This window comes from Lontra canadensis, unplaced genomic scaffold, assembly GCF_010015895.1.
Source record: "Lontra canadensis isolate GAN:19392208 unplaced genomic scaffold, GSC_riverotter_1.0 scaffold59, whole genome shotgun sequence".
Classification (NCBI taxonomy): Eukaryota; Metazoa; Chordata; class Mammalia; order Carnivora; family Mustelidae; genus Lontra; species Lontra canadensis.
In genome coordinates this window covers 3,730,719-3,752,141 of record NW_022631053.1, presented here as the reverse complement: position 1 = coordinate 3,752,141, position 21,423 = coordinate 3,730,719, and the positions used below count along the sequence as shown (strand labels likewise).

The 21,423-nt window shown below is 43.0% G+C and overlaps 1 protein-coding gene across 1 annotated transcript; it reads left to right on the top strand.

Annotated features, from left to right (window-relative positions):
* The first annotated feature begins 1,398 nt into the window (after nt 1–1,398).
* METTL7A (methyltransferase like 7A) lies at nt 1,399–7,929 on the top strand. Its single transcript, XM_032876796.1, has 2 exons — nt 1,399–2,173; nt 7,169–7,929. The coding sequence occupies exons 1-2, from the start codon at nt 1,676–1,678 to the stop codon at nt 7,403–7,405; spliced, it is 735 nt and encodes a 244-aa protein (XP_032732687.1). The 5' UTR covers nt 1,399–1,675; the 3' UTR covers nt 7,406–7,929.
* Nucleotides 7,930–21,423: the final 13,494 nt, after the last annotated feature.

Here is a 21,423-nt window from a genome sequence, read left to right as displayed (position 1 = left end):
TCCAAGAGAAATGAGAGCCTACATCCACACAAAGACCTGTATGCTGATGTTCACGTTAGCTCAATGTGTGATAGCCACAAACAAACAACCCAAATGTCCATCAACAAGTGAATAGAAAAAGTTACCGATCCATACAATGGAACACTACTTAATAAAATCAGTGGATTTGTGCAACAGTGGTACTGACCTTCAAGATAATTACCCTGAGTGGAAAAAGTCAGACAAAAAAAAAAAAAAAAAAAAAAAAAAGCATGTAATGCCTGGTTCCATTTACTCATAATTCTAGGAAATGCCTATCAATCTCTAGTGACAGGAAACAGATCAGAGCTTGCCTTGGGATGGGGCAGGCTGGAGAAAGGGAAGACAAAGGGGCAAGGGGAAACTTCTGGGGGTGATGGATGTGTTCATTATCTTGATATAGTGATGGCACCACAGGTATGTACATATGTCAAAATGTATCAGGCTGTACACTTTACATATACGGTTTATTGCATGTCAATTCCACCTCAAAAACGCTGCTAGAAATGTAAAAGATATAACATATGTATAGGATATAACAATAGTGAAACAACAAAACACTCCTGTATCCACCACCCAGTTTAAAAAAGTAAATGTTACCAGAGCCACGGGGGTGGGGTGGGTGGGTGGGTGGCAGTGGTGTATGTCAGCGGATAAGCCTCCAACTCTTCATTTCAGCTCAGGTCATTATATCAGTCCAGCCCAGGGCTCCCCAGTCCCGAGAATCAGCTAGGTATCTTCTCCCCCTCTGCCCCTACCCCTCCCCCTGCTCATGCTCTCTCTTTAAAGAAATAAAATGTTTCAAAAAGTAAAAGAAAAAAGTAAATGTTACTGTTATTTTTGAAAATTTCTGCGTTCCCTGACCCACTCTAAAGCCAGGGCTCGTTTTTGTTTTTGTTTTTAAATTTATTATTAAAAAACAGATGAATGCTTCAAACTATTTTCTGTGTGCTTTCGGTTTTTAGGTTTCCAAAGATGAATATTCTGGAGACGATTTTTATCTAAATTAGCTGAGTAATGCAGCAGTCCCACACAGTCTGAAGTTCAAACTCGCCCTTTGAACAAGAGGCGAGCCGAAACAGTGATTTAAAAATAATCCTGTTGAGTTAGGAATGTCTGAGAGCCTCAGCCCAGAATGCAAAGGGGGTAAATTCTTATTGACTGTGGCCAGGCAAGCGTGTCTAATCACCTCCTGTTTTAAAATACGGAAGGAGAGGGGCCGAAGGGTAAGCGAGACGGGGACACTTGCCAGCAGCCTTCTGGTTCGGTTTCACCAGGCTCCACCCACAGATTGTTTTCTTTGCAGATGTCATTGGAGGACCCGAGAGGGCGGGCCTAAGTGCAGAGAAAACTCCGGCAGGAAACTTGCCCTAGTTCCCAGAGGAGAACTGCTTTGGAGTTAAGGGACTATAATCAATTTTCCTTCTAAGGGAAGCTGGGAACCTTCTCCCTTGGCTTCGTGAAAACTAAGCTGAATCTTTTGCCAAACGCCTATAAATTAAGTGAAATGGGCCTCTCACCCATGATGTGACTTCAGCTGCGTCTCTCTCTCCCAACCAGTTCTTTTCCTCTGCGGCTGATTGGCCTTGGAGTGTGGCCAGAACTCTACCTCCTGCAAGAAAGGGTCCAGGGCTAACTGGTCTTTCTCTTCGGAGTGATGGCGCTTACCATCGTTATCCTCAGGCTACTCATCTGCATCCTGGCACTTCCCATGTTCCTGCTGAACTTTCTGGGCTTGTGGAACTGGATATGCAAAAAATGGTTCCCCCACTTCATGCAGAGGTTCACCGTGATCTACAACGAGCAGATGGCAAGCAAGAAGCGGGAGCTCTTCGGCAACCTGCAGGACTTTGTGGGCCCCTCTGGGAAGCTGTCCCTGCTGGAGGTGGGCTGCGGCACTGGGGCCAACTTCAAGTTCTACCCGCCCGAATGCCGGGTGACTTGTGTTGACCCCAACCCCAACTTTGAGAAGTTCTTGATCAAGAGCATTGCGGAGAACCGACACCTGCAGTTGGAGCGCTTCGTGGTGGCGGCAGGGGAGAACATGCAGCAGGTGGCCGATGGCTCTGTGGACGTGGTGGTCTGCACCCTGGTCCTGTGCTCTGTGGAGAGCCAGGAGCGCCTCCTCCAGGAGGTGCGCCGAGTGCTGAGGCCGGTGAGTGGGGGTTTGTGAGGAGGACTAGTTAGTGGTAACCACGGTCACCAAGGGCAGTTGTCAATTTCAGGTGGCTCAAACATTCAAACATAAAAAATAAAACCAGTAGAGAAGGCACTGTTTCATTTTTAAAAACCTTAGAGTCAGGGCGCCTGGGTGGCTCAGTGGGTTAAGCCGCTGCCTTCGGCTCAGGTCATGATCTCAGGGTCCTGGGATCGAGTCCCGCATCGGGCTCTCTGCTCATCAGGGAGCCTGCTTCCCTCTCTCTCTGCCTGCCTCTCTGTCTACTTGTGATCTCTGTCTGTCAAATAAATAAATAAAATCTTTAAAAATAAATAAATAAATAAAAAATAAAAACCTTAGAGTCAGAAGGAAGCTATAAAGGGAAAGACTGATTCTGAATACATCAATTTTTAAAAACTACAGAGAATAAAAAAAAGTACTAAAACATAGAAGTATTTGCCAGGGATGACAGACAAAAACGTTAACTTCCTTCATTTTAAAAGACATTACAAATCAAGAGATCAATAGGATTTTTTAAAAAGAAGAAAAACACAAGAGAAAAATAGGCAAATGGGAACAGAAATGTAAATACAGATAACCAATTACAGGGGTGCCTGGGTGGCTCACTGGGTTAATGGTGGGACTCTGGTTTTCTGCTGGGGTCCTAATCTCACGGAAGTGGGATCCAGCCCCCACCTCGGGCTGGAGCTGGCTGTGGAATCTGCCTGGGATTCTCGCTCTCCCTCTCTCTCAGCCCCTCCCTCACTTCATCCTGCCCTCTTTAAAAAAAAGAAAAGAAAAAGCAAGCCAATTATATGATAAAAATGCTCAGCCTTCCACACAAAAAAATATAACACAATACAACACAAGATACCGTTTTTACCTATTATAATGTCAGAGGCTTTTAAGGTCAATATGGTATTGGGGTTTGTTTGGGAAGCAGTACACCCCATACTGGAGGAACTGCCCTTTTGGAGGGTAATTTGATAATATTCAAAACTTAAAGTGAACACAGTCTTGTATTCAGTAATAATTTATCCTATAGCTATACTGCACAAATATGCAAACCCTTGCCTATTTGCAAAGACATTCTGTGGAGTATCTGTAATAGCATAAACTGGAATTATCCTAAATGTCCATCAGTAGGAGGCTGTTCAAGTAAATGGTCACATAGCATAAAAGAAGAGCTATCTATGTTAATATGAAAAAATCCCCAAGAGATGTTAAATGAAAAAAAGCAATCAAAGCATGGACTATTATGTAGCGTATAAGCCCACTGTGTGAGAGCTAACACATACACACACACACACACACACACACACACACACACACACATATACATACATGTATATGGTAATGGGAATGATAGACATGAAACTTTTTTTAAAAACACTTTTATCAAAGAGAGAGTTATCCATCTATTTTAGAGAGACAGCACATGAGGGAGGGGCCAAGGGAGACAGAGAATATCAAGCAGACTCCACGCTGAGCACAGAGCTGGGCATGGGGCTGGGATCCCACGAACCAGAGATCATGCCCTGAGCGGAAATCAAGAGTCAGGTGCTTAACCGACTGAGCCACCCGGGTGCCCTGAAATGTTCTGATTCTTATATTCAAATGCTGGGTTCTTGTGTCCTAAAGCTGGGCAGTAAATGGGCAAGGCTAGTAAGTGTTTTGCCTACAGCGTTACTCCTACAAAGTAACGATTCCCTGTATTTTCTAGCACTCTCAATGAGATTGCATTCTTGGTCGTCCTCCCTAGCTCCTGTGAAGCCCCCACTCTCTGCTGCATTTGACCAGGAGCTGTATTACACTGTCCTTTAACCCTCTCAACAGTCCTTTATAACAGATACTGTCTTCATGGTGTGAAACTTGCCCAAAGTTACACAGCTAGTAGGTCTGACTTTCTTTAACGCAAATATTCTCCCTTTTGCACCATAGCGCTTGTCATTAGGGCCTTTTTATCTCTGCCGACTTCAACATTTCTACCACTTTTGCTGGCTGTTCTTCCTCTGCCCATCTCTAAGTTTTCAAGTACCATGCATACACAGATGGTTTCCAAATGTGAACATCTAGCCCAGATCTTTCTTCTGACCCCGCACCTTCGTATTCATCACTGTATTCAACCATCACCTGAACGGGTAACAGGCCGTCTCTAGCTTAACCTGTGTTACCCCAAGGGTGACATCAGCCTCCCCAGACCTGGGCCACATCCTGCTCTTGTCTCCCTGTTCTCATCTATGGAAAAAAAAAATTTTTTTAAACCACTCAGGAAATTCCAGGTTTTCCATTCCTGAACACAGGTTTTTGTTTTAAGATTTATTTTGTCAGAAAGAGAAAGTGTGAGCACAAGCAGGGGGAACAGCAGGCAGAGGGAGAAGCAGGCTCCCCACTGAGCAAGGAGCCAGATGCAGGACTCAGTCCCAGGACCCTGGGATCATGACCTGAGCCCAAGGCAGGCGCTTAACCAACTGAGCCACCCAGGCATCCCCCTCAACCCAGGTCTTATCTGCCCCCTCTCAGCTGTCTGTCTGGGATAGCAGGACTAGAGTAGCCAGAGTGTGACTGTCACCACAGGTTTTGGAGGGGATTTGGAGGTGCCTTTCCCCTTGCTCCCCACAGAGGTAGAAGGGGAGAAGACTTCCAAAGTCCTTCTGATAATGTATAACCTCTACTTTGTCTATCCTTCACCCACATTTATAATAAATAAAAATCCCTGAATAAAATCCCTAATGACACAGTGGTACCATGGCTTCAGTAATGCTTTTAGATGCTTCAGTATTTTAATTCATCATAGCATTTACATCCTCATGACAATGGTACGAAAGTATAAGACATGCTTGTTTAGTCTCAGGCAGTGCTGGGTGTGGATTCAGAATCTCCCACAGGTTTGCAAAGCAGAACCCAAGAAAAATGTTCAGATGAAGTAAAAAAAAAAAAAAAAAAATTTTTTAAATACGTTAAAAATTTTTGTATTTCAAAGGCAAACAACTCGGGTGCCTGGCTGGCTCAGTTGATAGAGCATGTGACTTTTTTTTTTTTTTTTTTTAGATTTTATTTACTTATTTGGGAAAGAGTGAGCACAAGCAAAGGAGGGGCAGAGGGAAAAGCAGACAACCCGATGAGCAGGAAGCCCAACATGGGGCTCGATCTCAGAACCCCAGGATCCTGACCTGAGCCGAAGGCAGGTTCTTAACAGACTGAGCCACCCAGGTGGGACTCTTGAGGTTGTAAGTTTAAGCCCCACGTTGGGTGTAGAGATTCCTTAAAAATAAAAAAGGCAAGAAACTGGGGGGGAACATTTCTAGTATATATGGTCTTATACTAAATTCCCTAAGGAGTAAGAAAACTCAACACCCTATTAGAAAACTGAAAAAAGACATCAACAGACCAAGCAGAAGAGAAGTCCAAATCACCAATAAGGTTTAGCAAAAAACAGTTATATATATTAAGAAATTAAAGATATGCATATTATTGAAAATGAAATACCATTTCACCCATCAAATCGGCAGGATACAGAGGAAAACGTATAGATTGGAGTTTGTTGGAAATTGGCACTCACACCCATTGTGGTATGAATGTAAACTTGCAATGCCTCTTCCAAAGGGCAGTTTGACAACCTGCACCAACAGCTTTAAGAAGGCACAGACTTGGGTGCCTGGGTGGCCCAGTTGGTTAAGCATCTGGGGTCATGATCCTGGGGTCCTGGAATCCAGTCCTGCCCATCACAGTTGGGCTCCTTGCTCAGTGGGGAGTCTGCTTCTCCCTCTGACCCTCCCCCGTCTTGTGGTCCCTCTCTCAAATAAATAAAAATCTTAAAATAAATAAATAAGTAAAATCTTTAAGAAGTAACAGATTTTTGACTCAGCAGTTCCCCTTTTTAGCAAGTTATTTATTTGGAAATAATTAGAGATGGGCACAGAGATGTATGGATAAGGATAGTCACTGTAATAGTATTTATAATAATGAAAAATTGGAAATAACTTCAATGAGAATAAGTAAGAGATGGTACCTGCAGTGCTGTGAAATACTGTGTAAAGAGCTTTTAAATCACATTTTAGAATAATATTTGAATACACAAATAAAGCAGGTTACAAAACAGAAGGTCCATTCTAGTCCTAGTTTTAGGGAAAAGATACATATTCATACGATGTGCACACAAAGTTTTAACAGTAGCTATATTGAGATGATAGAACAGTGCTTGTTTTTCTGTTTAAATTTTTCTTCATTTTCTAAGGTCAGCATATGGTCAAGGTAGTATTTTTTAAGATTTTATCTATTTATTTATTTGACAGAGAGAGAGAGAGAGAGAGATTGATCACAAGCAGAGAGGCAGGCAGAGAGAAGTGGGAGCAGGCTCCCTGCTGAGCAGAGCACCCAATCGACCCTGGGCTCGATCCCAGGACCCTGAGACCATGACCTGAGCCAAAGGCAGAGGCTTAACCCACTGAGCCACCCAGATGCCCCGTCAAGTCAGTATTACTAGCCTCTGTCAGCCGGACTGTCCAGGGTCAAACCAAACCTGATCTGACATTTACAAGCTGTGTGACTTTGGGCAAGTTGCTCATTTTCTTTGTGGCTCACTTTCCTCATGTGAAAAATAGGACTGATAATACTTACCAAATAAGTTTATCATAAGGATCAAGCAAGTTGATGTGTGATAGGCATTCATGCATCATGATAGCTAAACCTGCAGCAGTTCCCACATACCTTGCATACAGGAACTGCTACCAGGTTTAGTTGTCATCATGCATTACTTTTATGAACAGAAAATACGTGTTAATTCCATTAGATTGGCAGCTCTGGATAAAACTAGACCGAAGGTGAGACTATTGGCCAAAACGGTGTCTTAGGAAGTGCTCATTTATCCATGCCTTCTCATAGAGTTAGCCTTTAGGGCTACTGAAATTGAAGCTTCCATAATCTTATAAACCTGTTCTTCCAAAACTAAAATCCGTGGGGCTTTTTTTGTTTGTTTTTTACCTTTCTCAGGGCGGGGCTTTCTATTTCCTGGAGCATGTAGCTGCTGAGAGCTCCACCTGGATTTACTTCTGGCAACAGATCCTGCATCCTTCCTGGTACCTGCTGTTTGATGGGTGCCACTTGACTAGAGAGAGCTGGAAGGCGCTGAAGCGGGCAGGCTTCTCCGAGCTCAAGCTGCAGCACTTCTGGGCGCCGCTGTCTTGGGAGCTGGTGCGCCCCCACATCTGTGGCTATGCCATCAAGTAGCCGGAGTGGGGAGTAGAGAGCTGAACGGCTCATAGCTTCAGGCTACACTCTGACACTTCAAATACTAATTGGAAGAAAGAAAACTTTTTTTTCTTGTTTTTAAGGTAAAGTTGCATTTCATCCTTAAGAATTTATGTTATAACTTCTTCAGCCATTTTCTGTTGTCTCCCAGGGAATCAAAACCAAACCAAAGCAAAACAGGGTTCTCCCTTAAAAGGAAACGCTGGGCTTTCATAATTGAAGTTTACCATGATCCCCAAACTTTAGTTTATGGGATAACTTCAAAATCCTTCTGGTTTATATGGTTACCTGGCAGATTTTCATTTCACCCCCTCTTTGAGAGCTTGGTGCTAAGAGGCAGTGAAATCACTCAAAAGAGGACTTGAAAAGGGAGAAGTGACAAGATCTTGAAACATCACAGACTGAACCAGGGAATACTGACTAGTTGAAAATCCAAATCTCAACAGCCCAGGTCTTTCTGAAAGAGAAATCTGAATCTGTTTGTTGTTCTTAGTATCAGCGGGGCTGGTGTTCAGAATTAATGGACTAGGAAGCCACACCTAGCTCTGCCCAGCGTTGTTTTTACTCCCGCAGTCCACTGACGTTTATTTTCCTGCATCCCAGTCTTCATTTTTTTTTTATTACCATATAATGTCAATCTTCAGTACTTAAGATAAAGACTGTACTTGACATATTAGTGTATCCAGAAAAATAGCTGAGGCATTTAAGTTTCTTGAGTACATTTTCCGTATTATGTAGCATATACTTTGCTGCCTCCTGTCTTAAATTTAGGCCAACTGTAGTTAGGAAAACCTTGCATAATTAGGTACGCTTTGTAAGAACCCCTAAAACCTAGGCAGCCTGGGAGTCTGTAGAGAAGTAGACACATATTGGGGGGATTATTCTGACCAAATTTCCATTCCTGTTCCAAGATGATTTCTTTGTTCTTTGCAATCGTGGAAACCTCTGAAAATCTTAAGTGCTTTGAAAACAAGCGTTGGGTTGGTCAGTCAGAAGGATTAAGAATAGCATTTTGGGGGCATCTGGGTGGCTCAGTTGGTTAAGCATCTGCCTGCAACTGAGGTCATGATCCCAGGGTCCTGGGATCAAGCCCCGCATCAGCTTCCTGCTTGGTAGGGAGTCTGCTTCTCCCTCTCCCACTCCCCCTGCTTGTGTTCCCTCTCTCACGGTGTCTTTCTCTATTAAATAAATAGATAAAATCTTAAAAGAAAAAAAAAAGAATAGCATTTTCAGCTATTTTAATAAAGTTAGTTTATTTTCTGTAAAATATAATGACTTTACAAAGGGACTATTTTAAATATGAAATCAATCAATCAATTCACATTGATTTTAGAGATGGAAATAAATGGTTTATGTCTTTGCTGGCTTGGCTTCACTTTTTTAATGTCTCTGGGAGGGGAAAATTAAGCTATTTGAACATATAGATTTTTCTTTCTACTGCCAGGTAACTATAAACACAGCTAGTAGATTTTAGAGAAAGCAGTTTGGGAAGGATCAGAGTGAGTTTTGGAAGGTTCAAGCCCAAAGACCCTCACTTATAAAATCCATAGAGTAGAAAGAAAGGACACTTAACTATTCTAACTCTTTTGAACGTGAAGACAGTTACTGTTAAGGTGAGGTTGGGACCTTTGTCTAAGGCCTCCTGAGCTCTACAACAGGAATCTCCTCCCTCTAGAGTCTCCCCAAAGGAGGACCCTCCTTAATCAGCCACCTCACTATTGGTTAGGTTACTCTAGCGACTGAGAAATTGGAAAAACCATGCATTGACATGCTGATATGTTACCAACATGTTGGAAGATAATGCCAAAGTACAAAGTACTAGACACATTCTTACCAATTCCTTCTTGTCTAAGTGGCATGGAAAATATTATCCTCATGTTCTGTATAAAACTAAGAAATGGAGAAATTAAAAAATGGAGTTTCTCATATTCCACAAGTTACTGAGCAGGTCTTAGAAGCCCAGTTCCCAGAACTACAAAACCTGTTTCGACATGATCGGGGCCATGTTACCTATGCACTGCTTTCCTCCCCAGGCCAAGAAGACACACGTTTATGGTCATTCCAACACCCCGTGGAAGTGACCTAAGCCCCTGCAAAATGGAAACCGAAAAATGCAAAACATGTCCAACGTGCTGGTTAGGATTTCTCTGATGGCAAGTGGCACAGCTCTCAACCAAAAAAGGCTTAAGTAGAAAAAGGACTTTAAATACTCAAGTTAGTGAAAAGACAGGGACAGAAAGCCTCAGGCACATCTTGAGCAGGGCTCAGCTGAAACTCCCCGATGTCACAGCTGCCCTCCTGTCTGCCCTAGTAGAAGTAGGTGCCAATCTTCATGCTTTCAGAGTCCGCGACCAGTTGGAGGGATCAAGTCTATTCTTGCAAAAACTCCAACCAAAGTTCCGGATTGGGTCTCAGTTGTCTTGAGTTGACAATACGGAGTCACAAGCCCATGCCAGAACCCATTCTAATGTTTAGTCCTGATGGATTATGCCGCCTGGCTCAAGTGTAGGTCACAGCGCCTCATTCCTGGGGCTGAGCACACCCAGACCACATGAGCTGAGACAAGGAGAGCTGTATATCCTCGAAATGAAAACAGGGCCAGTGACTGGGGACAGCAGGAATGCGTGCCGAGCAGGCACACCGCAGGCGGCCCCTAGAAGCACATCGCATTTAGGTCAGACCCTCTGCCCCCTGTCCTGTGGTAGGTCACAAAGCACCACGTTGAGAATGCTGGCTTCTCAGAAGGCTATACAACAAGGGAAATGAAAGACCAACGACACCGGCTTTGGCACCAAAGTGACCAAAGTCAAGTCCTGGCTGTGTCCTTTGTTGGTTATGTGACCTCGGGCAAGTTATATCTCTCGTGTCACCTTCCTCACCTGTCAATGAGGGTACTATCCTCCTAGAGGGTTATTGTGAGGAATTAACAAAGTGAAGCACTTGGTACTTAATAAATGTTGAACTTCCATTCAACAAATGGTTACTGTGGACTCTGCTCTAGAGCCTGGAATCAGCTAGACTTGTTCCTTGCCCTCATGGAGGCCACAGTGGGGATAAATCCTGGCTACAAGGGAGAAGCACCAGGTGCCGGGAAGAAGGAATCTGACCCAGCCAGGGAGGAGGATCACAGGCTTCCTTGAGGAAGTAACATCCAACCTGAATTCCAGAGGGTATTAGTACTGTGGCTTAAGAGAAGAGCTTGCACCGTAGACAAATAAAAGGAGGAAACACAATCTGTTTGAGGAACTGGCAGGGCCAGGCAGCATAGCTGGTGGGGAGAATTGGGGAGGAGAACTACTTTTTCCATTAGCTTCTTCCTTATCTAGTTAAGCCCCGGGATCCGTGAGCACGATACTTGACTTTAACGGCTAACAAAACAAAACACCATTGAAATTACTTATATTTATATTATAAAACATTCTGGTCCTAAGTTTTCTAATATTGTAATTGTTTCTTCTGGATTCCTATATACTTCAGACTTGAATAGCAAGTGAAGTGCACATTGCATAATAGTTCCTTTTGTACTCTTGAACCTTTCCTTTTGTACTCTTGAACCTTAACAGAAGACTTCCCCTTCAGTATTGCTTTAGAAAACACAGAACTTAACACAACTGAAATTCTTGTTAATCTGTCAAGGCACTTGAGAGTGAAATGAATCACAGCCGCCCAATGTCAACAAAAGCAAAAAAACCCCCAAAAAACAAAAAACAAAACTGTTCAGTAAGCATCACTTTAATGACTTCAATACCTAAAACCGAAAGTATTCAAGCTACTTTAAAGAATAATCAGAATTCTCTGAACCATGGAACCACTGGAATCAAGAACAGAGGTCATGTTCATTGAGGGCACAGGAAATGAACGCTGAGTGACCAATGTTCCCAATTTCTAGTCGATAAACATAAAACAAAAAAACACAGCAATTGGCCAACCAAGAAAGGTATTATTTTGTTCCTAAAAGAAAGTATTTGGAAACCTGTAAAGAATTACATAGAACCAGGGGAAATTGCCATTCAGAATTTACCATTCTAAAAATAAAAACCTCTCATGTCCAACAGCCTTAATTCAGGCTGTGTCCTTCTCAATCTTTAAAATGTGTCTGACACTGATGTCAACCTTTTCCTTGGAATGATCCTTTTATTCCATGACTCTAATAGCTAACAATATAACTGTCCATTTATTATGTGCATTCTTTATGCCAGGCACCAACTTTTTACACGAATTTTTTTTAAGATTTTATTTGAGGGAGAGAGAGCATGAGCATGGGTAAGGGGCAGAGGGAGAGGGACAAACAGACTTCCTGCTAAGCAGGAAGTCTGATGCGGAGCTCAATCCCAGGACCCTGAGATCATGACCTGAGCTGAAGGCAGACGCTTAACTGAGCCACCCAGCACCCCTACACAATTATTTTCATGTAGTACTCATAAGTGTACAAGGCCGGGAAATTACCTACAACTGACAAATGAGACCAGTGGGTGTTCTATCACTTGCCCAAAGCCACATGGGGAATGGTCATACCAGTATGCCTACATAGTTTACCTGATTCCAAAGCCCAGGCCTCCCCACGATGTTGCAGTGCTTCTTGAGGTCTTCTGGAACCCAAGTCCCTATAGGGGGGCCATTTACTGTGAATGGTCCCCCAAGACTCATTCAGTCTGTTTCAATCCTTTGAGCCTGCCTTATAATCCTAGGTTGTGAGCCATCACCTATTTGGTTTTTTTGTTGTTGTTGTTGTTTTTTTTTTTTTATTTGACAGAGAGAGATCACAAGTAGGCAGAGAGGCAGGCAGAGAGAGTGAGAGGGAAGCAGGCTCCTTGCTGAGCAGAGAGCCCGATGCGGGACTCGATCCCAGGACCCTGAGATCATAACCTGAGCCGAAGGCAGCGGCTTAACCCACTGAGCCACCCAGGCACCCCCCTATTTGAAAAAGATTCTTAAACCTCAGACTTTTGCCATTCCTTTGATATTGAGAATTGAACACGTCAAAAACAAAATTCAAGTTTATAGCAACAATGTCCACAACAGCCAAACTATGGAAAGAACCTAGATGCCCATCAAGAGATGAGTGGATAAAGAAGATATGGTATATATATGTATGTATGTATGTGTACATATGTATACATATATACACACAGTGGAATACTATGAAGCCATCAAAAGAAATGAAATCTTGCCATTTGCAACGATGTTGATGGAACTAGAAGGTATTAAGCTGAGTGAAATAAGTCAATCAGAGAAAGATAATTATCATATGATCTCCCTGATATGAGGAATTTTAGAGGCAGGGTGAGGGGTTTGGGGGGTAGTTAAGGAAAAAATGAAACAAGATGGGATTGGGAGGGAGACAAACCGTAAGAGACTCTTAATCTCACAAAACAGAGGGTTGCTGGGGTGAGGGGGGTAGGGAGAGGGTGGTTGGGTTATGGACATTCCAGAGGGTATGTGCTATGGTGAGTGCTGTGAAGTGTGTAAGCCTGATGATTCACAGACCTGTACCCCTGCAGCAAATAAAACATTATATGTTAATAAAAAAAAACCCAAAAAACAAAATTCACTGGGTCTTTCCCTAAATAAGCAACACTTTCCAATTTCTTCAAAACCTATAATTATTTCCTAAGGACCAGATAAAGAGATACCCTTCTAGAAAGCATTTGCTGGCTATTTCAAATAGCTTCCTCCTAGAGAAGTCTCTTAGCATTCAGTAATACCCATGGCTGTGATTTCACAGCACTAATCTCTTCTTCCTTTCTTCTACATGCCAGATGCAGTGCTTACTAGATAGCAGATGCTCCCAAAGTATTTACCAATTAATTCATTATCAAGTCCTGCCTCTTCTACATACCTCTCAGATGGTCCCCTCTACTGCGTTTTCACAGCTGCCATCTTGGTCTGAGAACTAAGCCCCAGATGACTATACATACAGACCGAGTGTGGACAGATGGAATGACAAACCATTTCCATAAGAACTTGCTAGCTACTGCATGATTCAGGGATAGGGCAGAAAAGTAGCTCTAGGGTGAGGGGAAGATACTACATCTGGATATGGTAGCGGGAAAACACTCCTTTTGCAATGAACTCAGCCTTCTTTGCCTTCCTTCACCCCCCACCAACCTAGGATGGAAAAAACGGAAGCTCATAACTTTCCTGGGGCACAAACAAGTGGTTTCCTAGGAAAGCACAAATGTCTGAGCCAAGTCACAATCTCTCATGCTAGAAAATGCTTTAAATGGGTCTCCATGCCCTCACCACCCATCTTCACACCCATAATTTCCAAACATTTTAGCCACTCCTGCAGCTCAACATCATAAAGGAAGCTCCTCAGTGTGAAGTTGAACTAAGGTTGTTCAGCAATGTTTAGGAGCACCTGTCAACAGACATCTCAACACTTCTCCCAGCTTCGCGGGGTTTGGGGACAGAACATTTGAATCCAGATCTCATCACTGCATCTTACCAATATTTTGTTCACTTAGTATAAGAAGAGACCACCTCCTACAGCTCCCGGCATTCTTGTGAAGATGAAGGGCATAAATGCAAGAGGCGCTTTGTAAACTACCAAATTGCTGGTCATGTGTGCTGGAGTTTCTTCACATGGTGCCTTACTTGGGTCAGCGCCCAGCCTCCATAAGCATTTGTGAGAGGAACAGAATGGAGTTTATCTTGCTGTGTAGAAAGAGATATTTACTTCTATAAATGTGGTCCTGGAATTCCCATCAACTGGATTATCATATACCATGTTTTCTGGAAATTCAGCATACCTTTTCTTTAAGATTTTATTTATTTATTTATTTATTTGAGTGAGAGAGAGAGAGAGAGAGAGAGAGCGCGCGCGCGCATAGGCATGCAAGTACAAGTGGGGTGGGGGGAGGGGCAGAGAGCGAGAGAGAAAACATAAGCAGACTTCCTGCTGAGCATAGAGTCCAAGTCAGGGCTCACTCAGGGCTTGTCCCACAACACTGAGGTCATGACCTGAGCCGAAACCAAGAGTTGGGACACCTAACCAACTGTGCCACCCAGAAGCCCCTCTGGAGACTTGGCATAATTTTAAAGAAATCTCCCATAAAAAATAACTAGCATGGGGGTGCATGGGTGGCTCGGTGGGTTAAGCGTCTGCTTTCGGCTTAGGTCATGATCCTGGGGTCCTGGGAATTGAGCCCCGCATTGGGCTCCTTGCTCAGCAGATAACATGCTTCTCCCTTTCTCTCTGCCTATCTCTCTGCCTGCCTTGATAATGAATTAATTGGTAAAATCCTTAAATTTTTTTTCAAAAAATAACTTGTCAAAGCTCTAAATTTGGCATCTAACAATAAAAAGTTTGGCACCTATGTGAGATGCTGCAAAAGAACTTCTACACAGAGTGCTAGAGATGCAGACGTCATTCCCCAAATCCCTTTAATCTTTATTTTACCTGTCAGATAAAATACCTGTCAGCTCACATTTTACCTGTCGGGCTAACCAGGCAGTATTAGGACCATGAAAGCAGTAGCGCTCAGTTCAAATTCCATCTCACCTCTCAGGTTATGGGAACAGATCATTTACTCTGATCCCAGAAGAAGAGTTTCTTTTCAATTTTATTGTCCACCAAAGCTTAGGAACAAAGAAATCTAAAAACCTTTAAAAAAAAAAAAAAGAAAATGCTGCAATATTAAAATAAATATGTAATATTTATTTGTAAATATAAATGTTGCCATATATCAAATTGTTTACCATCCATGCAACCTCATCTGCCCAAATGTTGAAAGTGGGAGAAAACGTGGGAGAAAGTGGGCACAGCTAATAAATCATTCACAATCAGCCCGCAGTTTTGCTTTTATTTTCCTCCCTTTGTATTCTGGGAAGGAGGCCTTCTGGGACTCTGACTAAAATTTTATGAAGAAACGTTTGCCTTTTGCTCACACAGCCAGTGCACACCCCTACCTGGATGACAAATTATGTCTGAAAGTGTGAGGATGAGGTAAAAAAAAATGGTGCCACCTGGTATCAATACTTAATTTTTATAGGGTTCTAAGAAACTTCTTGAGAATCTGATGAAAGGTCTAGATCCTCTCCCTGGAAAAATGTTCCTACAAATAAACCTACCATTTCTAGAGGAAAACAGACATGCCTTGCTCCTGAGTATACGGTCATTGTTTCCAAATTGCCGCCTATGAAAATTCAAATGCTGTAATCCTATTCTTAAAAGAGTTTTTAGCCTTTCACCACCCCGACTAAACCTAGCCTTCAGCTTGGAGACTTCTAGTGCTGCTGCCCTGCCTCAGGCTGTCTCTGGCTTCCAGCCAGTACGGCATCCCTTTTTGAACTAGGCTGGATAGCAGACAAAAATCAGTCCATCTTCACACTCCCACTCATGCCTCCTTCTCCGACTGCCATACAAACCTGCCGATTTCTGACTGCGGGGTCTCCTTTACCCCTAATCTGCTGCTGCTTCTATTTTTTTTTTTTTTTTAATCTGAGTAAATGGCAAAACTATTTTTGTCACTCTCACTCAAGCTGGAAACCAGGACATCACCCTGGCTTTCTCTCTTCCTCACCTCCCACAGCCAGTCAGACACTGTTCCTTCCCTTCTTCCCCCAACATGTCTGCTCACATTCCTCCTAAATTGGATTAACTGGCCTCAGCCTGACCCCTCCAATCCTCCCATCTGTCCTCGGTGCTACTCCCTGGAACTGAAATTAAAAAGTCACTTCCTGGGGCGCCTGGGTGGCTCAGTGGGTTAAGCCGCTGCCTTCGGCTCAGGTCATGATCTCAGAGTCCTGGGATCGAGCCCCGCATCGGGCTCTCTGCTCAGCGGGGGGACCTGCTTCCTCCTCTCTCTCTGCCTGCCTCTCTGCCTGCTTGTGATCTCTGTCAAATAAATAAATAAAATCTTAAAAAAAAAAAAAGTCACTTCCTGCCTCAAATCCTCTGATGGCTTCTCAGGGCTTTTGGATGAAAATCCAAAATCAAAATCCTGAGCCTAAAATGCAAGGCTCTTATGATCTGGCCCCACTGGCCGTGTAGGTCGGTCCTCTACAAGCCACTCCCATCCCTGTCTCTGCACCCTGTGCTGTCTGGGCTGTGTGTTCTGGGCCTTTCCACAGGCCATGCCTGCTGCCTCAAATACCCCTACCCCCTCCCCTCTTCACCTCAAATGTACTTGTTCTCTAAAATATCCCATAAGTCACTTTCTCCAAAAAGAACTTCCTTCTCTCTCCAGGTTGATTTTCAGGCCCTTCAGCCAAGCCCAGGCCTCCTCCTCCCACCCCCACAATGTGCTGCCGTGTGGCGCTACTCATCTGTCCCCCAGGCCTGACTCGAAGCTTCTCAGGGATGGGGCACCGGTCTTAACTCAACTTCCTATGGGCAGCACTCAATCTCTGTGAAACGCACGAACACTTTCAGCCATTTGCCTCCTCTGCTTCCTCAGAGTATGAGGCCTGAGTTAGACTTTTCAGGGCTGCTCAGAAGTCTCACAATTTACCCTCAGCTGCCACAGAGGCCAAACCTTGACTATGCTCATTTCCACACGTCTCCTCTCAGCAGATGACTTCACTGCTCACTTCAGCAGAAGGAAAAACAAAAAGAGAGCCACTCAGTGGGTCTGGAAATTTAAGAACCTCACAGATGCCCCCTCCTGACCAGAGCTGCAAGGCCAGCCCTGGGCTCTGGAGTCATCCCTTTCAGGTCTTTTTATAATTCTTTTGCATCTTCACTCTTCCCGTGTTCAAATTGTCTAAAATCCACACCACCTTCCTCCAGTAAAAACAAAACACCAAACAACACAACAACCACCCCAAAAACTTCAAACAAACAAACAAACAAACAAACACTTAGCTTAGTGGTTTAACACAATACAAATGTATTATCTTACAGTTCTGGAGGACAGAAGTCCAAAATGAGTCTCACTGGGCTAAAATCAAGGTGCTGGCAGGGTTGTTTTCTCTGGTGGCCCTAAGGAGGATCTGTTCTCTTGCCTTCTCCAGCTTCTAGAGGCCTCATGGGTTCCTTGGCACATGGTCCCTTCCTCCATCTTCAAATCTCTTTCTGAAACTGTCTGACTTTCTTGACTCCCAGTTTCACTTATAAGGGCCCTTGTGATTATATCAGCCCCATGCAGACAATCCAGAACAACCTCCCCTCTCAAGGTCAGCTGGACAGCAACCTTCATTCCATCTGCAACCTTAATTTCCCTTTGGCACGTAACATAACACATCCAACAGGTTGTGGGGATTAGGATGTGGATACATCTGGGAGTGGGGAAGAGGAGGAATTTTTCTACCCACCATCTCAGCTAGACTGGACAAGGAAGAAAAGGCAAGTATGTAAATGATAGTAGGCCCTTCAATGAGGCGCCCGACTGGACTAACATAGAGCTGAGGTGAGAACATTGCGGAATGGCAAATAGTTGTGGGAAGAACTGAAAGAGGGATACAAGGGACAAATGGCTATCTGTACACTCTAGGTTTCAAAAAGAAAATTAGGCTGCATTTTATAAGACAGTTCATGTTTGTCCCTGACAAATCTCCCCATGCTAAAAAGACCATTTCTATTTCTGGAGCCTTCCCATATTAATCCCTTAACTCAGAATCCTTTGATGAGCATGAGGGTATTGTCCAACCTTCCCCAAATTCTTCAGGAGCTTTAGAATTAGGAAACCTAACATATGATTTTTAATAATCAAAAATGGCCCTAAACAAGTGAAAATATTTTGGAGCTCACTCACAACACATGAAATGCTACTCAAAACTACTGTGAGATACCATTTCTCACCTATCAGCAAAGACTTCAAAAGTCTGACCACACATTCAGTTGAGCAGGCCATGGAGAGATGGACATTTCCAGAGAATGCTGATGGGAATGCAACCTTGTACACCTCTTGTGGAATTTGGCAATATCTAGCAAAAGTATACCTGCATTTACCTTTTGGCTCAGCAATCCTACCTCTAGAAATTCATCCTGAGGATACACTTCCAACAATATGAAAACACAGATAGATATATATATATATATAGCATTGCTCGTAATGTTCCCAAGCTAGGTGTTCATACATATGAATGCTTGAATAAATTATGGCTTCTGTAGTGAAGTCCCATACACCTGTAAGGCAGGAAGACACAGAAGCTCTATGAAGTGATAGCATGTGTTTTCAGGGCGCCGTTGTTAAGTAAATAAGAGCTATGTTAGGTAAAACTATCTACGGTGTGGTCCCTTCTCCATAAAAAAGATGGGTAAATAAGAAAACACATTTGTACGTGTTTATTTTTGCAAAAAGAAACTTCAGAAGAATAAAGGAGACCTTTGGTTATCTATAGTGGGTGTGTGGGAAGAGAGTAAAAATAAAGGGGAGAGAGAAGTGATACATTTTTAACTGTATGCTTTTAGCTATTCTTTTAGTTTTTATTTTGGGAACCATGTTGATGTCTTACATAAAATACACAAAAGAGGGGCGCCTGGGTGGCTCAGTTGGTTAAAGCCTCTGCCTTCGGCTCAGGTCATGATCCCAGGGTCCTGGGATCAAGTCCCGCATCGGGCTCTCTGCTCAGCGGCGAGCCTGCTTCCTCCTCTCTCTCTGCCTGCCTCTCTGCCTGCTTGTGATCTCTGTCTGTCAAATAAATAAATAAAGTCTTAAAAAAATAAAATAAAATAAAATAAAATACACAAAAGAATGTCTCATGTAAAATAAAATGAAAAATGAAGGGACCCTAAGATGGAAAAATAAAAAAAACATCTAATTGTAGGGGCACCTGGGTGGCTCAGTTGGTTAAGCATCTGCCTTTGGCTCAGGTCATGATTCTGGAGTCTTGGGATCAAGACCCTCGGGCTCCCGGCTTCTCCCACTGCCCTTTGCCCCACTCATGTACTCTCTCTCACTCTATCAAATAAATAAATAAAATCTTTAAAACACACACACACACACACACACACACACACATCTAATTGTATTCCAAATTGTATTCCTAACCATGTTGATACAGGAGGGAAAAAAAATCACCCCAAGTAGCTTTCGTTCCAAGTAACTTTAAAAAAAAAAATAACTTTAGGGGCGCCTGAGTGGCTCAGTGGGTTAAGCCTCTGCCTTCGGCTCAGGTCGTGATCTCAGAGTCCTGGGATCGAGCCCCGCATCGGGCTCTCTGCTCAGCAGGGAGCCTGCTTCCTCCTCTCTCTCTGCCTGCCTCTCTGCCTGCTTGTGATCTCTGTCAAATAAATAAAATAAAATCTTTAAAAAAAATAATAATAACTTTATTAACATATAATTCACATATCATAAAATTTAGCTAAAGTATACAATTAAATGGGTTTTGAAAAAAGATTTTAAAATCTCTTTGCGAGAGAGCGAGCATGACCAGTGGAAGGGCAGAGGGAGAGAATTCTTTTTTTTTTTTTTAGATTTTTTTTTTTAAATTTATTCATTTGACAGACAGAGATCACAAGTAGGCAGAGAGGCAGGCAGAGAGAGAGGAAGGGAAGCAAGCTCCCCACGGAGCAGAGAGCCCGACTCGGGGCTCGATCCCAGGACCCTGAGATCACGACCTGAGCCAAAGGCAGAGGCCTTAACCCACTGAGCCACCCAATGCCCCGAGGGAGAGAATTCTTAAGTGGACTCCTGGCTGAGTGCAGAGCCCAATGCAGGACCTGACCCCAGGAGCCCGAGATCAGACCTGAAGTGAAGGCAGATGCTTAACTGACTGAGCCCTTTGGGCACCCCTACTGGTTTTTATTATATTCAGAGTTGTGCAACCATCATCACAATCTATTTATTTATTTTTAAAGATTTTATTTATTTATTTGACAGAGAGCGAGAAAGCACAAACCGGCGGAGCGGGAGGCAGAGGGAGAGGGAGAAACAGGCTCCCCAACAAGGAGAGAGCCCAGAGAGGGGCTAGTTTTCAGGACCCCAGGATCATGACCTGAGCCGAAGCAGATGCTTAACTGACTGAGCCACCCAGGTGCCCCATCACCATCAATTTACAGTTTTTTTCATTAACCCCTGCAAAGATTCTGTACATGAGCAGTCCCTCCCTATTCTCCCCCCATTGTCTCAGAGCCCTAGGCAACCATTGATCTATTATCTTTCTCTATAGATTTGCCTATTCTGGACATTTCATATAAAGGGAATCACACATCATACGGTCTTTTGTGACAGACTTCTTTCACTTAGCATGTTTCCAAGATTCATTTATTGGGTACACATAACAGTATTTCATTTCTTTTTATGCCCAAATAATATTCCATTGTATGGACATATCACATTTTATTTCTCCATCAAATGATGGATTATTTGGCTTGCTTCCATTTATTGGCTACTGAGAATAATGATGCTACGGATATCTGCACACAAGTTTTTGTGAAGAAATATGTTTTCATTCCAAGTGATTTTTGAAGACCGTATTTCGACTATTTTCCCTCTGACAAAAAAGAACTATAAAAATATTTAATAGGCTTATTTTTCACAGAAGTATGGGTCAGAAATTCTGAATTTTTTTTTGAAATGAATTTTTGTGTGCTCTAGAATTAAGCAAATAAGTAAATATCCTGAAGATAGTGGGAGCTAGTTCTCTCAGAGAGAAAGGAATCACAAATATGAAAAGGGGAAGACTAGAATGAACCATGTGGCACTGGGTTGAACGTGGAGATGTTACTACGACCTCATGATTTTAATATAGATACACAGGAATAGAAATAGACATAGATATAAATCCTAATTCTGTCTGCTGACAGGGTATAGAAGTAATGACACTCCAGTAACAATGAATACCTCTAATGCCCAGAACTTGGTTTCTATATACCACTCTCCACTAAAATGAATCCGGGCTCCATAAAGAAATGGCTGATTTCAGGGCTGGGGCAGAAAAAGTACAAAGTTAGCCTGGAACATCTTGTTATGCCAGAATATAAAGAATAATATTTGAAGAATGATGGGGTCATGTCAATAGGACATAGAAGCCAGCTTAAAGGGGCTCCTACTAGCCAAATCTGGGGCAATTAGACCATCAAAATAAATAATGATAGTAATGAATTATAA

What these genes read in the sequence shown, in the direction of transcription:
- METTL7A (XM_032876796.1), top strand. Translation starts at nt 1,676, where the DNA reads ATGGCGCTTACCATCGTTATCCTCAGGCTACTCATCTGCATCCTGGCA. An exon ending in TGCGCCGAGTGCTGAGGCCG is followed by an intron (nt 2,174 to 7,168) that starts GTGAGTGGGGGT and finishes TACCTTTCTCAG; the next exon opens with GGCGGGGCTTTCTATTTCCT.